This window comes from Ictidomys tridecemlineatus, unplaced genomic scaffold (genome assembly GCF_052094955.1).
Source record: "Ictidomys tridecemlineatus isolate mIctTri1 unplaced genomic scaffold, mIctTri1.hap1 Scaffold_626, whole genome shotgun sequence".
Taxonomy (NCBI): Eukaryota; Metazoa; Chordata; class Mammalia; order Rodentia; family Sciuridae; genus Ictidomys; species Ictidomys tridecemlineatus.
This window is the reverse complement of record NW_027524315.1, coordinates 118,532-134,452: the sequence shown is the minus strand read 5'-3', so window position 1 is coordinate 134,452 and position 15,921 is coordinate 118,532. Positions and strand designations below refer to the sequence as shown.

General features: G+C 51.1%; 1 protein-coding gene across 2 annotated transcripts in view; it reads right to left on the bottom strand.

Moving 5' to 3' along the window:
* The window catches only part of LOC144374231 (uncharacterized), a 29,814-nt gene extending 16,056 nt beyond the window's left edge, over window positions 1-13,758 (bottom strand). Inside the window, exons 1-11 of one of the 2 annotated variants that reach the window (XM_078037157.1) lie at window positions 13,207-13,758; window positions 12,035-12,240; window positions 11,593-11,798; window positions 10,405-10,519; window positions 8,900-9,015; window positions 8,503-8,733; window positions 7,306-7,420; window positions 4,919-5,019; window positions 4,636-4,752; window positions 3,548-3,662; window positions 1,281-1,652 (exon numbers count right to left, since the gene is read on the bottom strand). In XM_078037157.1, coding sequence (XP_077893283.1) covers window positions 1,447-1,652; window positions 3,548-3,662; window positions 4,636-4,752; window positions 4,919-5,019; window positions 7,306-7,420; window positions 8,503-8,733; window positions 8,900-9,015; window positions 10,405-10,519; window positions 11,593-11,798; window positions 12,035-12,240; window positions 13,207-13,268 — 1,590 coding nt within the window. In that variant the 5' untranslated portion in view covers window positions 13,269-13,758 and the 3' untranslated portion in view covers window positions 1,281-1,446. Of the gene's footprint in view, window positions 1-1,280; window positions 1,653-3,547; window positions 3,663-4,635; window positions 4,753-4,918; window positions 5,020-7,305; window positions 7,421-8,502; window positions 8,734-8,899; window positions 9,016-10,404; window positions 10,520-11,592; window positions 11,799-12,034; window positions 12,241-13,206 lie in introns of those variants that run through there. The other variant, XR_013433678.1, reaches the window with a different exon arrangement.
* Window positions 13,759-15,921: the final 2,163 nt, after the last annotated feature.

Sequence of the window (15,921 nt, the reverse complement as noted above, 5' to 3'; positions counted from 1 at the left end):
CCTACCAGCTCTGAGAAGCCATTCTCATTCACACTGCTTCAACCAGGGAAAATCCCCATGTGCTCACTGAGAACAAGTTAGCTTGTGCCACTTGAAGCTGCTTCAACAAACAGCTTCACTTCTGCACTTCTAAGCTGTTCTCCTCAAGAACTTTCAGAGCACAGTTCAGGCATGAAACACAAAGGGTTCCAGAAAGAGATCTCTTGAATCTAGCATCACCAACGTGCAGTGAAAAAGAGGACCAGCTGAGAAGATCAGTTCTCCAAAGTCTCACTGACATCCATTTGTCACACTCATTTACAACATTCACTTGAAGTGCAGGTGCCCACATGAGTGAATTGTTTTTTTTTATCAATGGCACAGAGGCTTCAATGTGTAAGCATGCCTGTCACCTGTAAGAAGCAGTTTTGAATTCTTCTAGGTCCACAGGAAAAAAAAATAGCATGTGCTCACTTACAACAAAGTTAATCAACAAAGCAAATTGAAACTGCTTGCAGCAAACAGCTTCCATTCTCCCATTCCCCAGCTATTTTCAGCAATCGCATCCAGAGTCCAATTCCAGCTCAATATAAAATGTGTGCTCCCAAGGAAGCCTGTATAATTGACATCACCCAACTTGGGGAGGCAAGGGGAATGCTGAGAAGATCAGTTCTTCAAAACTCCTACTTTTTCAGAAAACTCATTGAAAGGCAGGGTACCCACTTGCAGCCATCAGTGGTTGACAGATGGCACAGAGGCTTCAATGTGAAACCGTGAATGCCAATCATTACAAGTGCTTCTGACACACTCTAGTGCAACCTGGGACACCCCAAAGTGCTCAACGAGAACACACTTTGTTCCTGCAAGTGGAAGCAGCTTGCATGAACTGTTTCAATCAGGAAATTCCAAGCTCTTCTCAGCAATCACATTCAGAGCACAGTTTTGGCCCAATAGAAAAAGGGTCCTAGCAAGAGGGTCCCACACCTACGATCACCTTCATAAGGTAGCTTCCCATCTTCTGTGTGGAAGTGGGTTTCTCCTTGGCCCTTATGCTGTGGAGGAGACCACTAGGAGCTAAGCTTCATGCAGGACCATCTGACCCGGACTTTTTGCAAGCCCTATGAAGCCCTCACACAAGCTCAAATGCTACAGGACTCTGCAGACCAGTCCATGCAACAGTAGACATTCATTCATTGTCTAGAGTCTACAGGTTCCTAAATGCATGGCATTCATTATCATCAAATGCACAATTTGGATCAAAAACCATCACAGTAGATCAGGTAACAAATCATCACAGTAGATCAGGTAACAAAAACATATATATTTTAAAATAATAATATATTAATGGGAACAACAAATATAGGATAGAGTAACAACTGTGTTACTAAACAAGGTCAAAGACAATGGCAAACTATAGATTCAAACTTTGAAGCAAATAGTAATCAATGTAAATATTCCTGGGCTGCCTCAGCCCCGCCCAGGCACACAGCAGCAGAATGGTTTTGCAAGCATCCTCAGGAGGGCTGGAGCCTTCTTTGCAGGATGAGAGGGAGGTTGAGGCTGGATCCACTCATCATTCTTTTGGGAGAGGCTCCTTTTCCTCAGCACGAAGTTGGGTTTCGTGTGAGGGTTCTTTGCGTAAAATACGTTGGCCTGCGCTGGAATCCTCAGCTCTGGGGAGAGAGGGGTGTACAAAATAAGGTGGCTCAGGAGGTGCTCCCTGGGACACCCCAACATCTGAGAGCCTGTGCCAGAAACGAACTGAGCCACACACCTGAGAGCTCTCCAATTCAGCACCAATACCAACAAGACAGCCTCCACAGTCCTCCCTGAGGAAGAATTAGGCAGAGCACTTCAACAGACCTAATGTCTGTTCCTACCAAAGGCTTTGGACTCCAAAACATCCCAGGTCCTCTTGTGTCTGCCAAAGCACACCACTAGGGTTTGCATCTGAAATCTCCCACAAAAGTGCCGAAGATTCAGACCCCACATGAGCCATCTTCACAGGTGGGTTTGGAAGGAAGCATTGGATGGTGAGTGCTCTGATGTCAACATGAAATTCTCATTCAAGATGAATACACTACTGGGAGGTGGGAGGGACTGGAAGAAAGGTGGAGCATGCTTGGAGGAAGACCTAAACAGGAGTGCGCCCTGGGCACCAGTACCTTGTCCCTGTTGGCTCCACTGAATCCTCAATTCTCCAAGTAGAGGTCCTCCTTCTCCTCTCCGTCTTTCTCTCTCTCCCTCTCTCCCAGCCTTGTTCTCTCTCTCCCAGTCTATGCCTTTGTGGCAAGGGCTGAGGAGCTCTCCACTGCCACACACTAGAGCTTTATGGACAGCCTCAGTGCACAACCAAAGAGAAAGTTGTGAAACCCAGAGAAAAGGCCTAGGATTCTCAAGTATGGCCACGGTGAGGACAGGCTGACCAGCACGGATACCACATTAGAGCCACGCTTCTGCGTTGGTGGAGCCTGCTTCCATGTGAACCAGGCTTCTGAGAATGGAGGCCACATTCCAAATGCTGCCCTCCTGAGAACAATGATTCCAAAGACCAGCAAAGGGACTGCTTCCCTCCGACATGGTGTATGGCCCAGTGGTGCCATGACCCCGAGTGGGGGAATACAACAGCCAGCTTCTCCTTCCTCTGAACACCTCTTTCCTGTCGCCCTCCTCTAACCTAGAGCCTGTTCTCCATCCCTTCTGGGTTGGATGTGGGGATCTCTGCTATGAATTTCTTAGGCTACCAAGGCTCCAGACAGACTTCCTCTTCCATAGACTCTACTAACCTAACAGAAGGTTAAGATAGGAGACAAGTGATCCTAGAACTCATTGGGATGGTGGTCTTCAGCGTACATAGGCTGGGATAATGGCTGCTGAGGTGTTTGGCTCACAAAAGCCAACCAACCAACCAATGAAAAAGCGCTGACATTATTATCAGATGAGCTCTGTGGCTACGTGCTCAGGAAGCCCTCATCTGACTCTAGTTAGGGATCATAACCTGGCTATTGGGATCACTCCTTGGCTAGTGGACTCAGGTGCGGAAGACCATGGAATTGATGCAAAAACAGATGATTCAAGCTGTCTCCCAGGCTGTGTTTTCTTCCCAATTTCATCCTGTTACTGCTTGCTAGAATCTTGGCAATGCTCTGCCCAGGAAGTGGTTTTCTGGTCACACAGAAGGCTTTCAATCCTACTGCTTCAGTCCACAAAATGCCCGTTCCATCTTTAGCCCATGCATTCCCATGTTCCTCTGAAACCATTCCTATCTCAGACCACAGAACCATACTGCTCCTGGAAAGAGGCTTTCCTCCTCACTCCTCAATGATGTCAGCTTTGCACGCGTCTTCATGTCCTGGGCAGGGCACCTGGTGGGGAGCCGCACTAGCCACTGGGGTATACCAAAACACCTGGAGAGCTTACACCAGCAGAAGTGCAGTTGGCTTTGTGCACGAGCCCAACACACCCTGTTGGAGTGTTCTTGGGGGTCAGAGACTGCTCTTTGGTGCTAAGAGTCGACCTGAGTCCACATCCTGACCCTTGCTCTCTGTCATCTGATTGTCCCACTTACTCTGACGGTGAGAGATGATTTGGCCCAGCTCATATTCCTCCGGCTTCTCCTGAGTAAGCAAGTGTAGCTCGAGGGCCCTGCGGATGACGACAGGAGCCCGATCGTGGCAGGTCACCTGGAGCAGCATGGAAGACAGGCCTTCAGGAAATGGGCCTTGAAGTGACTACTCAAGGACAGTGGGCAGGGGCATTCTGGAGGCACCTCCACTCTAAATACAAGGGCAACATCCATGACCCTACTACCTGAGGCTGACCTCCTGCTCATCGCGTGGGCTCTTCCCATAGGCTACTAGCCCAATCCTTGTACATAGGACTTCCTGGACCTGCCATTGCTCTTTGTGGAGCTGCACTTCTCTCCAAGTGAAAGGACCCCACTACCTGCATACAGATGCAATCTCATCCCACAAGTTGGGAGGAATGGGACAATAGCCTCCAAGATCCTAGGTCTGCCCGAGGATGCAGGCGGCATTGGGAATGGCCTAGGCACAAAACCTAGAGGCTTTGGTCTGGATTGCCAGGGCCCAAATCAGACCCAGGAACATGACCACACACAGGAGTGACGAAAGATAGCCATGAGAGCTCCTGGCTTCCAGAGGCTCAGTGCTGGCTGGGGTGTACGAGGGCACCTGTTCCGCCAAGGGTGGTCATTGGGTTACCTGGACATTTAGTGTGCTTGCTCCACATCCATACTGACTCTGCAGAGAGACCCTCTCAGCTCCTTGTTCAAGGAACATGCAGAACCTCATACTGGTGTCCTGCTCCATAGAGGCCAGCATCCCATACAGAGGAAGCTGCAACCTAGGTCCTGGCCTGTTCTCATCTGTCACCCATACCTGCCTCTGCCCTTCTGGACTGCATGCTGCCACCTGACACACAGACTCCCTCAGACATGGCGGTGGACAAGCTGCTGTTCTCCCTCATCTGAGCTCCAGCCCTTCACACTGACCTCTTCCTTCTTGATTCCCATCTATCCTCCTGATCATCCAGAAGCTCCAAATCAAGAGGGCATGAGTAGTCCATGGTATTGGACCAGTGTCTGCTCCCCACCCAGGTGTAAGCACCAGGGGACATTCCTGCTCCCAGGCTTACCAAAACAGTCTTGGCCATCTTTGGACTTTGTGTTTCTAAGTGGACACGAATTAAGCAGGTGTCTCCCACCTGCCTGTGGGAAAGCGGCCTGGAGGACTTGCAGGTTGATTCTGAGAACTGTGGGGGATGGAACATCAGCAAACCCAGAAACAGAAAGCCACCCCAGCCTGTCAGTTGGCTCTATGGGCTTCTAGCACATATGTCCAGGTGCTCAGGCTTCTCATTTCCCCAGGTGGGAGTGGAATGGCAGCACAAGTACAGCTTGAATAAGGTAGGTGTTTACCTCCTTTCCCTTGACCTCGCGGCGTTTCCTCACGATGAAATAATATTTGATTTGTGGATTCATGGACAGATACATCAGTGAGTGGTCAGGGACCTTGATTTCTGCAGAGCAAAGTGGAGAGAATTGTTAGGTGGCACTCAAGGATTAGACCACAAAACACCCACAACCCCTGAGAGTCTCCGCCAGGGCGAGCCTGCACCAGAATTGAGAGCCCTCCTATCCAGCTACAGTGCCACCAAAGACTCCCTCAGTGATTCTTCCCTGGAGAAGATGATGTACAGGATTCTAAACCAAAAGAGCACCTGGCAATGGAAACAGCACCTTGGGCCCAGAACTTCTCAGTGCAGGTTGGATCTGCCAAAGGGACACTGCTAGGATCTGCATCAGGATTGGCAAAGGCTCCTGTGCTTAGGCCTTTCTCCCCAGGGCAGCCATGCTCACACATGGGCATTCAGGGAAGCGTTGGATGGTGGGGGAATTCATCCCCTTGCCCTGGATGAATCCACTCATGGATGAATACACGGAGGGGAGGTGTGTTGGGCATGGACATGGGAGGACTTGAGCAGGGTGGTGCCCTGGAGAACTCTATTGTTTTCTAGGATCGCTCTCCTTCCCCTTGTTTCTCATCAGGAGCTGTCTGCTTGGTACTTTTATTCTGGTTCTTGTTCTACTTCTGGCTCTTCTTTCTGTCCTGCATCTTCTTGTAGTTCTTTCTGGGTCTTTTTCCTGTTCTTACATGATTCCTTCTTGTTCTTCTTCTTGTGTATCTCCCTCCACCCTTCCTTCTGTTCACCTCCTTCTTTTTCTTCTTCTGCCTCCTGCTCTTTATCGTGTGATCCTCTCCCCACTCAGGAGTGTCTCTTTCTCCTCCTCCTCCTTCTCCTTCTTTCTCTGGCAATGGTGGGGCGTCCTGAGGAGTTCAAATCTATCACACTCTTCTGCCCAGATGCAGCCTCTGTTCAGTAGTCCAAGATGAAATCAGTTCTCAATCAATGGCCAGGAGTGAAACCAAGACCAAAGACAAGTGACTTCCTTTCTTTGTCATTGTCACAGTCAGGAAAGACTGAATAACAGACACCGCATTCTGGATAGGCTTCTACCTGTGGTAGTCAGCACCTCATCTGGACCAGGATTGCTAAAATAGATTCCACCTCCATAAAGCTTCCCCAATGAAAACAAGGTCTCCAAAATCTAGGAGAGGGCCAGCATCACTGCCACCCTCCTGCCATAAGGCATAGATGCCATCACACATAGTGGGTTCCAGGCCCCCCGTAGTCCTCCCTTTTGACGTCTTTTACACACAAACCTCCCCTGGTCTGGAGCCTGCTCTCAACTGATGCTTGGGTTGAAAGTCTGTTTCTGAAATCACCTTTGTAGATTCTCGGTTTGGTAATTCCTTTTGACTGGCTTATTTTTTTACTAGGGATAAAGCCAGAGGCACTTAAGCACTGAGACCATTCCCAGGCCTTTTGACTTGGGTACAGGGTCTCCCTAAGTTTCTGAGGCTGTTTGGAAATCCCCTTCCCCCTGCACTGCCTCCCAAGTCCCTGAGATTCGCAGACACTGCCCCTTGCCCAGCTCCTTGCACCTCAGTCTTCCTCATGTGTGAGACAGAGCCAACTCAAATGAGGCAGTGTGTGAAAATGGGAAAACTCACTTACGTGCTCGACAGATGGTGGGTTCTACTGTGGACAGGCTGGGATGGTGGAGGCTAGGAGTGTCGGGCTCACAAGAAAGGAAAGAGCACTGGCATTGTGGACAGCTCAGCATTGTGGCCTCTGTTCTTCAGATGCCCTTCTTTGTTGCTGGAAGGAATAATAACCTGGCCATTCTGATATCTTCAGGAGATGGGCACCCAGGCACAGAGGACTTGGAATTGTTCCAAAAAGAACCCAAACAGGCTGTCCCCTGGCCTTGACTTCCTCTTCACTGAGTCCTGTTCCCAGTTGCTGCAATCCTGACATTCTTGAGTAGGCAGGACTTCTCATATCCTGGCCATGGATTGGGACCTGTGCGGCTTCCGTCCATAGCAATGCTGATCCAATCAGGACCCATGCTCTGCTCCTCTTCATTTGAAGGCATCCTTATCAGTGAGCCATAAACCAAACTGATGATAGATTGAGCCTCTCTCTGCCTTGCCCTCATCGATATTAGCTTTGCATTGCCAGACCAGGTCCAGGGGAGAACACATTTAGAGAGGTCCAGCAGCCGCCTGGGGCCTCATTGAACTCGTCCACACTGGACACGCCCATCACTGCACTTGGTTTCCTGCACCAGGCCCACCACACTCTGGCTATTTTAGGGCCAAGGCCCACTTTCTCTTGGCTGTGAGTTATCCTGAGCCCACTGTGGATCATGTCTCCCCACTGTCTGATTGTCCTACTTACTGTCATGCAGAGACATCATTCTCAGCAGCTCAAAGTTGTCCACATCCTCATGCTGCAACAAATTTTGGTCCAAGGCCCTGCGGATGAGGCTTGTCACCCTCTCCTGACACGTCACCTAGATCAGGGTGGGACAAATGTCATCAGAGAATGGCTTTTAGAGGAGCTACCCAGAAGACTGTGGTCAAACATTCAGGAGAAATGTTAGCTACATATACAAGGGCACAATCTTGTTATCCTGCTACCTGAGTGTGGCCTCCATATACCGCCTGGGTTCTTGCAACGTGCTACTAGAACAATCCTGGTACAAATATCTGCCTGTACCTGCCATCTCCCCTCCCCCTGGGGAGCCACATTCCACTCAGGTCAAAGGACCAAACTGCCTATGCACAGACACACTCTCATCTCACTGAGATGACAGCAATGGGCCAGGGATCTGCGCACCAAGTGTGCTCTGGGATGCAGGCTGCCTTTGTGGGTGGAAGAGGCAGATGCACTGAAAATTTTGGTCCTGACTGCCACTACACAAAACAGACTCAGATACAAGAGTGTGCACTTGAGTGCTTCATGATAGCCTGGAGAGGCCCTGGGCTCTGGAAGCTCGGTGCGGGTCTGGTTCTAATGATGTACTTGACTCAGCACTGGCAGTCACTGAACATGTCTCCTCTGCAGCTGGACACCTGCAGCATTAGCGTGTCTACTGCACATCCATAGAAATTCTGCCAAGAACCCCTTTAGCTCCGTATTTACATACATGCAAAGACTGACATTCCGAAGTTTGGCATGACCCCCCAGGTGATCCCGACCCCAAATTTTCACACCTAGTCATGCTAAGGAGGTTCTCTTCCCTGCCACCAGGAACACACCCCCTCCTACACATGTGACAAGTCACTGCCAGCTCCGCTGCTCCAACCTCACTCATTGAGAATACCAAGTTCTAGGCACTGCAGCCTGCACCCTGGACATATCTCTGCCTTCATCTGTCCACAGCACTTCCGTCTGCACTTCTGGCCTGCCAAACCCACAATACACAGGCCCACTCACCGCTGCAGCTGGGCATGCTGAGGCTCTCCCCACTCAGGTCAAGCCCTTAAGACTGACCTCTCTCTTCTTAATTTCCCACCACAGCCCCAGGGTTAGCTGTGTCTCCTGCCTTCCACTGTGGGGACACCCAGGAGGCAGCCCTGCTGTCGGGCTTACCAGGATGCGCTTTGTCTCCCTCAGGCTCTGTCCCTCTAGGAGGACGTGGACAAAGCGGCTGTCTTCCACCTGGTCGCTGGAGTGAAGCAGTGAGGAGCTGCTACTGGTGACTTTTCTCACGCACCACTCATTGGTTTGGGTGGCCTGGGGCAATGGTCCTGCAGCCACCGCAGAGCTGCTGCTCACAGCTGCTGGGATCCTGGATGCCACTGCCACAGAAGGCTCCAAGAACTGTGGGGGATGACAACATCAGCAAAGCCCAGCACCTGCACCCCACCCAGCCTGGCAGTTGGCTCTGTGGGCATTCTAAAACATCCATCCAGAACCTGAGGTTCTTGTCCCCTTGGAGGATGTGGAGTGGCACCAGGAGTAAAGACTGAAGAAGGTGGCTGTTTACCTCCTTTGGCTTGACTTTAAACAACTTGCTGGCAGCTGTTTCCTGAAGAAGAAAGTTATAATCCACTCTGCCATCCAGGGCGTAATATACGTTTCCATCAGCAGGGATCCTCAGCTCTGGAGAGGCAGGGGCAGAGGCGTGGTAGGTGACACTCAAGTAATACACTACCCAACATCCCCCACAACTGAGAGCCTCTGCCAGCTCAGGTCTCACACACAGACCTGAGAGCCCCCGAATCCAGCTACTGTTGCACCAAAGACTCACCAAAGACTGATTCCTCCCTGAGGACCCTCTATGCACAGGAGGTCCCCTACAGGAACACCTTTCAAGGAAATAGCCCCTTGTACCCCAGACCTTCTTAGTTCACGTTGGACCCACCAAAGACAAACAGCTAGAGTTTGTATCTGGATTGGTCCCCAAAGACTCATGTGTTCAAATTTTTCTCCCCACTGCAGCAATGATCACAGGTCGGTTTATGGAAAAGCACTTGATGGTGGGTGCCTCCACCTTGCCAGTGGATTCATCCACTCATACAGGGCTACACTAATTGGAGGGGTATGGTTTGGAGGTGTGTTGAGCGTAGGTGGAGGATGTCCACAGCAGGGCTGTGCCATCCAGAGATATATATTTCTCTTGAGTTCCCCACTTCTGCATTTTCTCCTCATGAGTCTAATTCTCATTCACATTTTTAATCAATTTATTGTTATACTTCTTGTTCGGCTTGTGTTTCTCCTTCTTGTTCTTGTTCTTCTTCATCTTCTCCTCATGCTTCTTCTTAAAGTCATCTTGACCTTCTTATTCATGGTCTCCTCCTTCAACTTATTTTCATTTTTCTACTTCTCCTTCTCCTCCTCCATGTCCTCCTTCTCCTCGTCCTCCTCATCCTTGTCCTCCTCCTCCTCGTCCTCCTCCTCCTCGTCCTCCTCCTCCTCTTTCTTCTTCTTCTTCTCTCTCTCTCTCTCTCTCTCTCTCTCTCTCTCTCTCTCTCTCTCTCTCTCTCTCTCTCTCTCTCTCTCTCTCTCCAAGAAGAGTTTACAAGCTGTGAAGGGTTCTATTCTACCACACTCTTCTCTCTAGAAATGGCCTCTGGTCCTAAGTAAACTCAGTTTGCAATGAATAGAAAGATTGGAAGCCAGAAATGATTCTTCATTGAACTGCTTTTCTCATGTACTCATCTAGGTCAGGAAAGGCCACCAAAGTAGGCACCCTGTGGTTGTCTGTCTTCTTTGACACAAGACAAAGAAGCCTCTCTTCTTGGCCCCTTGTGGATAATAGCTTTGCAATGCCTCCTCAGGCCAAGGAAAGAACACATGATAGGCAGGTCCACAGCCCCTGGGGAACATGAAGAACCTGCAGATTTATGCCCCATCATTACACTTTGTTTTATGCACAAGTCCCACCATACTCATCCTGGGCACTGGGTCAATGCACACTGTGTTCTGGCTCCCAGTTATCGTGAGCCCACTGTGACTCACTGCTCCCTACCCTCTGATGGTTCCACTTACTCTGATGGTTCGAGAGAATTTGCAGAAGCTCGTAGTTTTCTGGGTCCTCCTGCTGGAGCAAGTGTGCATCTAAGGCCCTGCGGATGATGACTGGAGCCCTGTCCTGGCAGGTCACCTGAGCAGGGTTGGAGAAAGCTCATCAGAGAGGGAATTTGGGAGTAGCTACCCAGAGGACAGTGCTCAAGGACAATCAGAGACAAGTGAGCTCTCAACACAAGGGCACCATCTTGATACCCTGCTACCTGAGGCCTTCATGTGATCATGTGGGGGTCTTCCTATGAGCCTCTAGTCCAATCTTGGTACAAGAGTTTGCTTCAACCTGCTATGCCCTACAGGGACAAGGGAATAAGGACCAAAAGACTTTGTACAGACACACTCTAGTCCCATCAAGATGGGAGGAATGGTCCAGTGCACTTCCATATCCCTGCTCTGGTCTGGGATGCAGCTGCATTTTTGTGTGGACCAGGCACAAACCCTAGGTGCTTTGGTCCTGACAGCCAGGGCACAACACACACTAGGACTCTTTAATGATAGGCATGGAAGCTGCTGGGCTCGAGAGTGTCAGTGCTTGCTAGGGTGTCAGGAGGTTCGGACCCAGCAGGTGCAGTGGTTCAACATAGCTCCCCTGGAGGTGGACACCAGAGTCTCATGATGGATACTCCACACCCAGGAAAATTCTGCAGAGAGAGCCGCTAAATCTCTATTCACATACATGCAAACTAGGACACTAATGGGCCCCTCCAAGGCCCCCAGTTCTCTGTGACCCACACCTACCCACCCTAATCATTCTACAATGGCTCCCTTCCCTTCAACCAGCAACATATCCCCTCCCACACACAAGAAAATGACTGCCAACTCCTGTGCTTCAACCTCCACGGTTCAATATACTCCTCCTCAATACCAAGGTCAGTAGAGGATGGCCTGTACCCTCGATATTTCTCTGACCTCCTCTGAACCCAGCACTCACTCCTGCACTTCTGACCTGCACATCCCAAAACACGCAGGCCCACTCGCACCCAGACCTGGCATGCTGCTGCTCTCCCGCCTCTCTCTTCCTCACTTTCTGCTCTCCTTCCTGACCTTCCAGAAGCTCCAGTTCAAGAAGACAGGCCTAGTCCAAAGTGTTTGCTGTGGACTCGGTCTTCCCCACTGTGGGCTCCCAGGAGACTCCCCTGCTCGAAGACTCACCAGGATGCTCCTATACTGTGTTGTCCTTTCCTTTTCCAGGTAGACGTGAATGAGGCACCTGCCTCTCATCCGCTTGTTATATTGGGGCCTTGGGGAGGACCGAGTAGAGACCCCTGATGTCCTGGACTCCGGCTCTGCCCCTTCCCTGGGAGAAGGCTCTGGCTCTGGGGTTGGCTGAGGAGCCGTGACAGGAACTGAGCTTGTAGCTAGAGGAGAAAAGATGCCAACATGACTGCCTTGCCCTGACCTTCCCACAGACAGACAATACCTCTGCTGCCAGGAAGAACTCAGGCCCTTGGCCCACACAGGACCTCTTTGCAGACTGGGGTCACTTCCTGAATGGACAAAGGCTTGTCCTAATTTCCAGCCCAACACCAGGCATACAGACTCCCTGCAGTGGGACAACAGTCGGACCTTTCCTCATATACCCTTAGGTACTCACCACAGTCCGCCTGGCTCTCAGGCTTTGCCTGGCTTGATTTGCCATCTTCAATTGCGGCCAGGAGGTGGTGTGCTTGGTGTTCCAGGTTCAAGCCTCCCAGCAGGAGCCACATGGATAGCAGCTGCTGCAGACTCAGAAAGCCTGGAGGCTGATGGGAAGCCTCGGAGTAGAGGTTCACCCAGGTCCCCAGGAAGGAAGGTGAGGCACTGTGGGGAGGAAGGTGTGGAGTCAGCAAAACCCTGGCCTTGCCTTCACCACGGCCTCCAGAGAAAACCTCTGACCCTACACTGGGGAGAGCAGTCTTTCCTCAGCCTTCCCAAGTCAAATCACCTTGCAGGTCCCTATTCTGGAAACAGGAGCCCACCCTCTTGACCCCAAGCCCATTCCATGTTGAAGTTGGTCCAGGGGTCCACCATAGTCACTGAAGAGGACAACGTGCACTTATGCCCCATGGAGTCAGGGATGCAGTCACATGTAGGATATGTACTCATGGCACCTGCGGTTTGAGGCTGACCCCCATGAAAAGGGACACAATGGCAGTCATTTGCACCCTATTTTTCAATGAATTATGAAATGTGACTGGAAACGTGTCTTCACACAGTGGGTGCTTTCTCCATGTTCATCAGTGAATGAGCCCAAACTGCTGATTCCCACATATCTCTGGGTGTGGGAGCCGCCATGTCCAAAGCCCCTGTCCAGCTATGTCCCAGCTAGGATGCTCTGTCCCACTATGGAAATTAACATGTCTTTATTAACCCAAAAGTGCTTTTCCCAAGGCCTGAGTTTTGAGACGCCTCTGGCACAGATCTACGTTCTTCACAAAGCCAATATCACACCAGAAAGACCACCTGGCCTCGCTGAGTCCACCTGGGAATGAGCTCAGTGCACACCATTGAGCTGTGGTGCCCAGTGTGTGGGGACTGCTCCACGGACCTCTGTGGATCAGCTGGAGTCAGGATGGTTTCTCTGCCTGAGAGCGGAGTTCACTCCCCTTGCAAGGCTGTGGCAGGCACCTCCAGGACTCGTCCCATTCGGGACTGACATTCCACTATGAGTGTGGTCCTCTATCTCATTAGGTATCACAAACCTTTGGGTCCCTGAGAGGTACATGGCAGCCCCAAGACCCAGGCATGAGGGGGCTACACACTTGGGCTTGGTGGTCTGGTGCTTACCTTGGGAACAAGAGATCCAGCACCTGATGGGTGGGGATGGAATCCCAGGAGATTAACCCCATGTTGCCGCTGCAATGTAGGTTCCTCCCACAAATGACAGGCAGGAGCTCATTCCTAAGCTGGTCCTGCCTGTAAGGTTCAAGGCTCTGTACCCTGAAGGGCTCCTCCGTGTTCTCATCATTTTCACCCTGGGTTGGGACCAAGAATGTTGGTTTAAAATGGAAATGGTGACAAACAGAAAAATGACTTGTGCCAATACACTAGAGTCAAAGCACAATGGGACAGTTCCCATCAGTACAAACACACACCCACACACACCCACACACACACAGTCAGAATAGGAGTCCTGGGCCATTCATCAGGGATCAGACTAGAGGGCCTGCTGGGCTCACCTGCCCTGTGCTACTCACTGTTACTCTTGAGCTCCTCTGCGACAATCGCCAGAGGCTCTGGCGTCTAAGATGAAGCCTCACCCAGTGCATCCACAAAAGGGCTAGTTGGCCCCCCTGAGATTCCTGGGAGCCTGAGGCTCGGCATTGTTTGCAACCACAGGAGAACATCCTTCTCCCTCCAGTTTCTCCAACCAAATGAGCTCGGATGGCTTGGTCAGTTAAGTGGGTGCCTGGATACCAGGGTTCCATGTTCTGTTTGATCCATTGTCAAGGCAATGATGTCATTTCCTGTGCCCATACCTGAGCCTCTTTTCACATAAGACCACTTTCAAAAGCCCTATGAGCTGCTGATTTCTCCTCCATGCCTAAACATCTCAGGTGCGCAGGTGTTCACCAACAACTACCCAAACATCCCCACCAGCATCTGCCCTGCTTGGTGCCACTAGAGTTCCAGCTTGGAGCCTTCAAAAATGCATTCACAACCAGTCCTTCCCTCTCAGCAGCTTTTGGACCCTGGTCCCATCATTGTGCAACTCATGGTGTGCCCAGTCTTTTCTGGAAAGTAGGGTAGCATCTAATCTCTAGGGTTTATTGTGTCTATTGGCCCATAACACCCTCTATTCTCTCTGAAACCAGAGATGGGACTCACAGGTGGCTAAAGCACAAATGTAGAGATGGGACAATCACAAGAAGGGCAGAGACAAAGAATGCACCCCAACTCAATCAGGCCTGTGTCCCACACAGGGACGTGGCCAATGTCCGTCCCATCGTGGCTGCAGTTCCCTCTCTACACCATGGCAAGTTGGAGGGGACTGAGATGCAGAGGCTGCTCCCCTCTGCCATACAACTTCCCAAGGCTTCTCCTAAGATTTCAAAAGGGCCAAGTGTGTCTAGTGTTGGGGTCTCACAGAGACTCCGAGGTACCACAGCATCCTGCTGCCCAGAACCGGTTCACCCCTCACCTCAAGGGGGCTCAGCCTCTGCATTCATGGGAATTGAAGTGGGTACAGGTGATGGGATATCACCTCCAAGACTGAGTTATGCCAAGTCTATGACCCCTGTCTGCATCCCTGTCTCCAGCACCACTCCCTTCTCTCTCTTTCCTCCCCAGAGCAAACAAATCCATTTAGCAAGTGTGTCCTGTGATAAAGACATGACAGTCACCCATCCTCTCATTGCAAAAACACTGAGGCTCAGCCAACATGGATCCTACCAGGAACACAGGCATAAACTCAGAGTCCGATCCTCCCAGCCCAGCCTCAGTGGAGCCTGGACTCCCAGCCTCCTGAGTCAAGGAAACAGAGGTGCCTAGCCGAGCCACCTTGGATGCAGCCACACACAAACTGAACTCATCAATGCCCCTTGCTCTCAGTTGTGAGTAAGAGGGGAGGTGGTGTTTCACAACCCTGGACATCAAGTGCAGTCTCCAGGCTTTGGGGTGTGCCCTGGCCTCTCTCTATCTGCCCAGGCCCTCCAACTCACACTGGCCTTTTACCCAACCTCCTCCTAGGGCCAAACTCAATCCTGCCTCTCAATTTCTTCTGCCTTCCCCAACACACTGCTCCGCAAAATGAGCAGGGCTGGCTCTCTGTTATCATGCTGGTGTCAGCAGCAATGCCACCCCACTGACATAATTCTGAGTCCCAACCTAGGCACTCCAGCTGTCCTTGCCACATGTGGCCCTGTTTGGGCTCTGGCTCTTGCTCTTTTCTTTCATGTGCATGTGTTTTGAGGTTTTGAGTTTCTCCCACTGCAGAACTGCAGCTGTGGCAGGGTAGAGCTCATGAAGGTGACATTCTGAGCCACATCCAATCCCATCAGGACTGTGAACTGGGGTGATGCTGGAACACAGTGATGAGTGAACACATGGGAGGTGGTTGGACCCACCTTGCCTCTGAGTGGTTTCCTTTCAGGACAGGAATGTAGGGATGGGAGCCCCTGGCGTGGGGTGCTTTGCACAAGGCGTGACCACGGGCTCTTTCCTGGCAAAAACTGGCTCCACTCAGCATGGAGAGCACTGTCATTCCTGGTGGCTAACAACAGCCCTGGACCCCAGAAAGGAACCCACACTCAAGATTAACGTCTGAGTGTGCGTGTCCTGGAGGAAATGAGGTCTCCTGATCCCAGGTGCAAAGGGGTAAGTCCTCTAACTCCAGGGGCCATGAAGGGACATCTGAGATTCCCTTGTCCTTCTTTCCCTCTCTGAACCCATGGTGTCCTCACACTAACCACAGTTAGGACCCTGGCCTCATTCTCCAGTTGGGATCATTAGGCTCCATAAAGGACAGTCTCTAAGATGCTCAGTAAACCACCACCCTCTGCA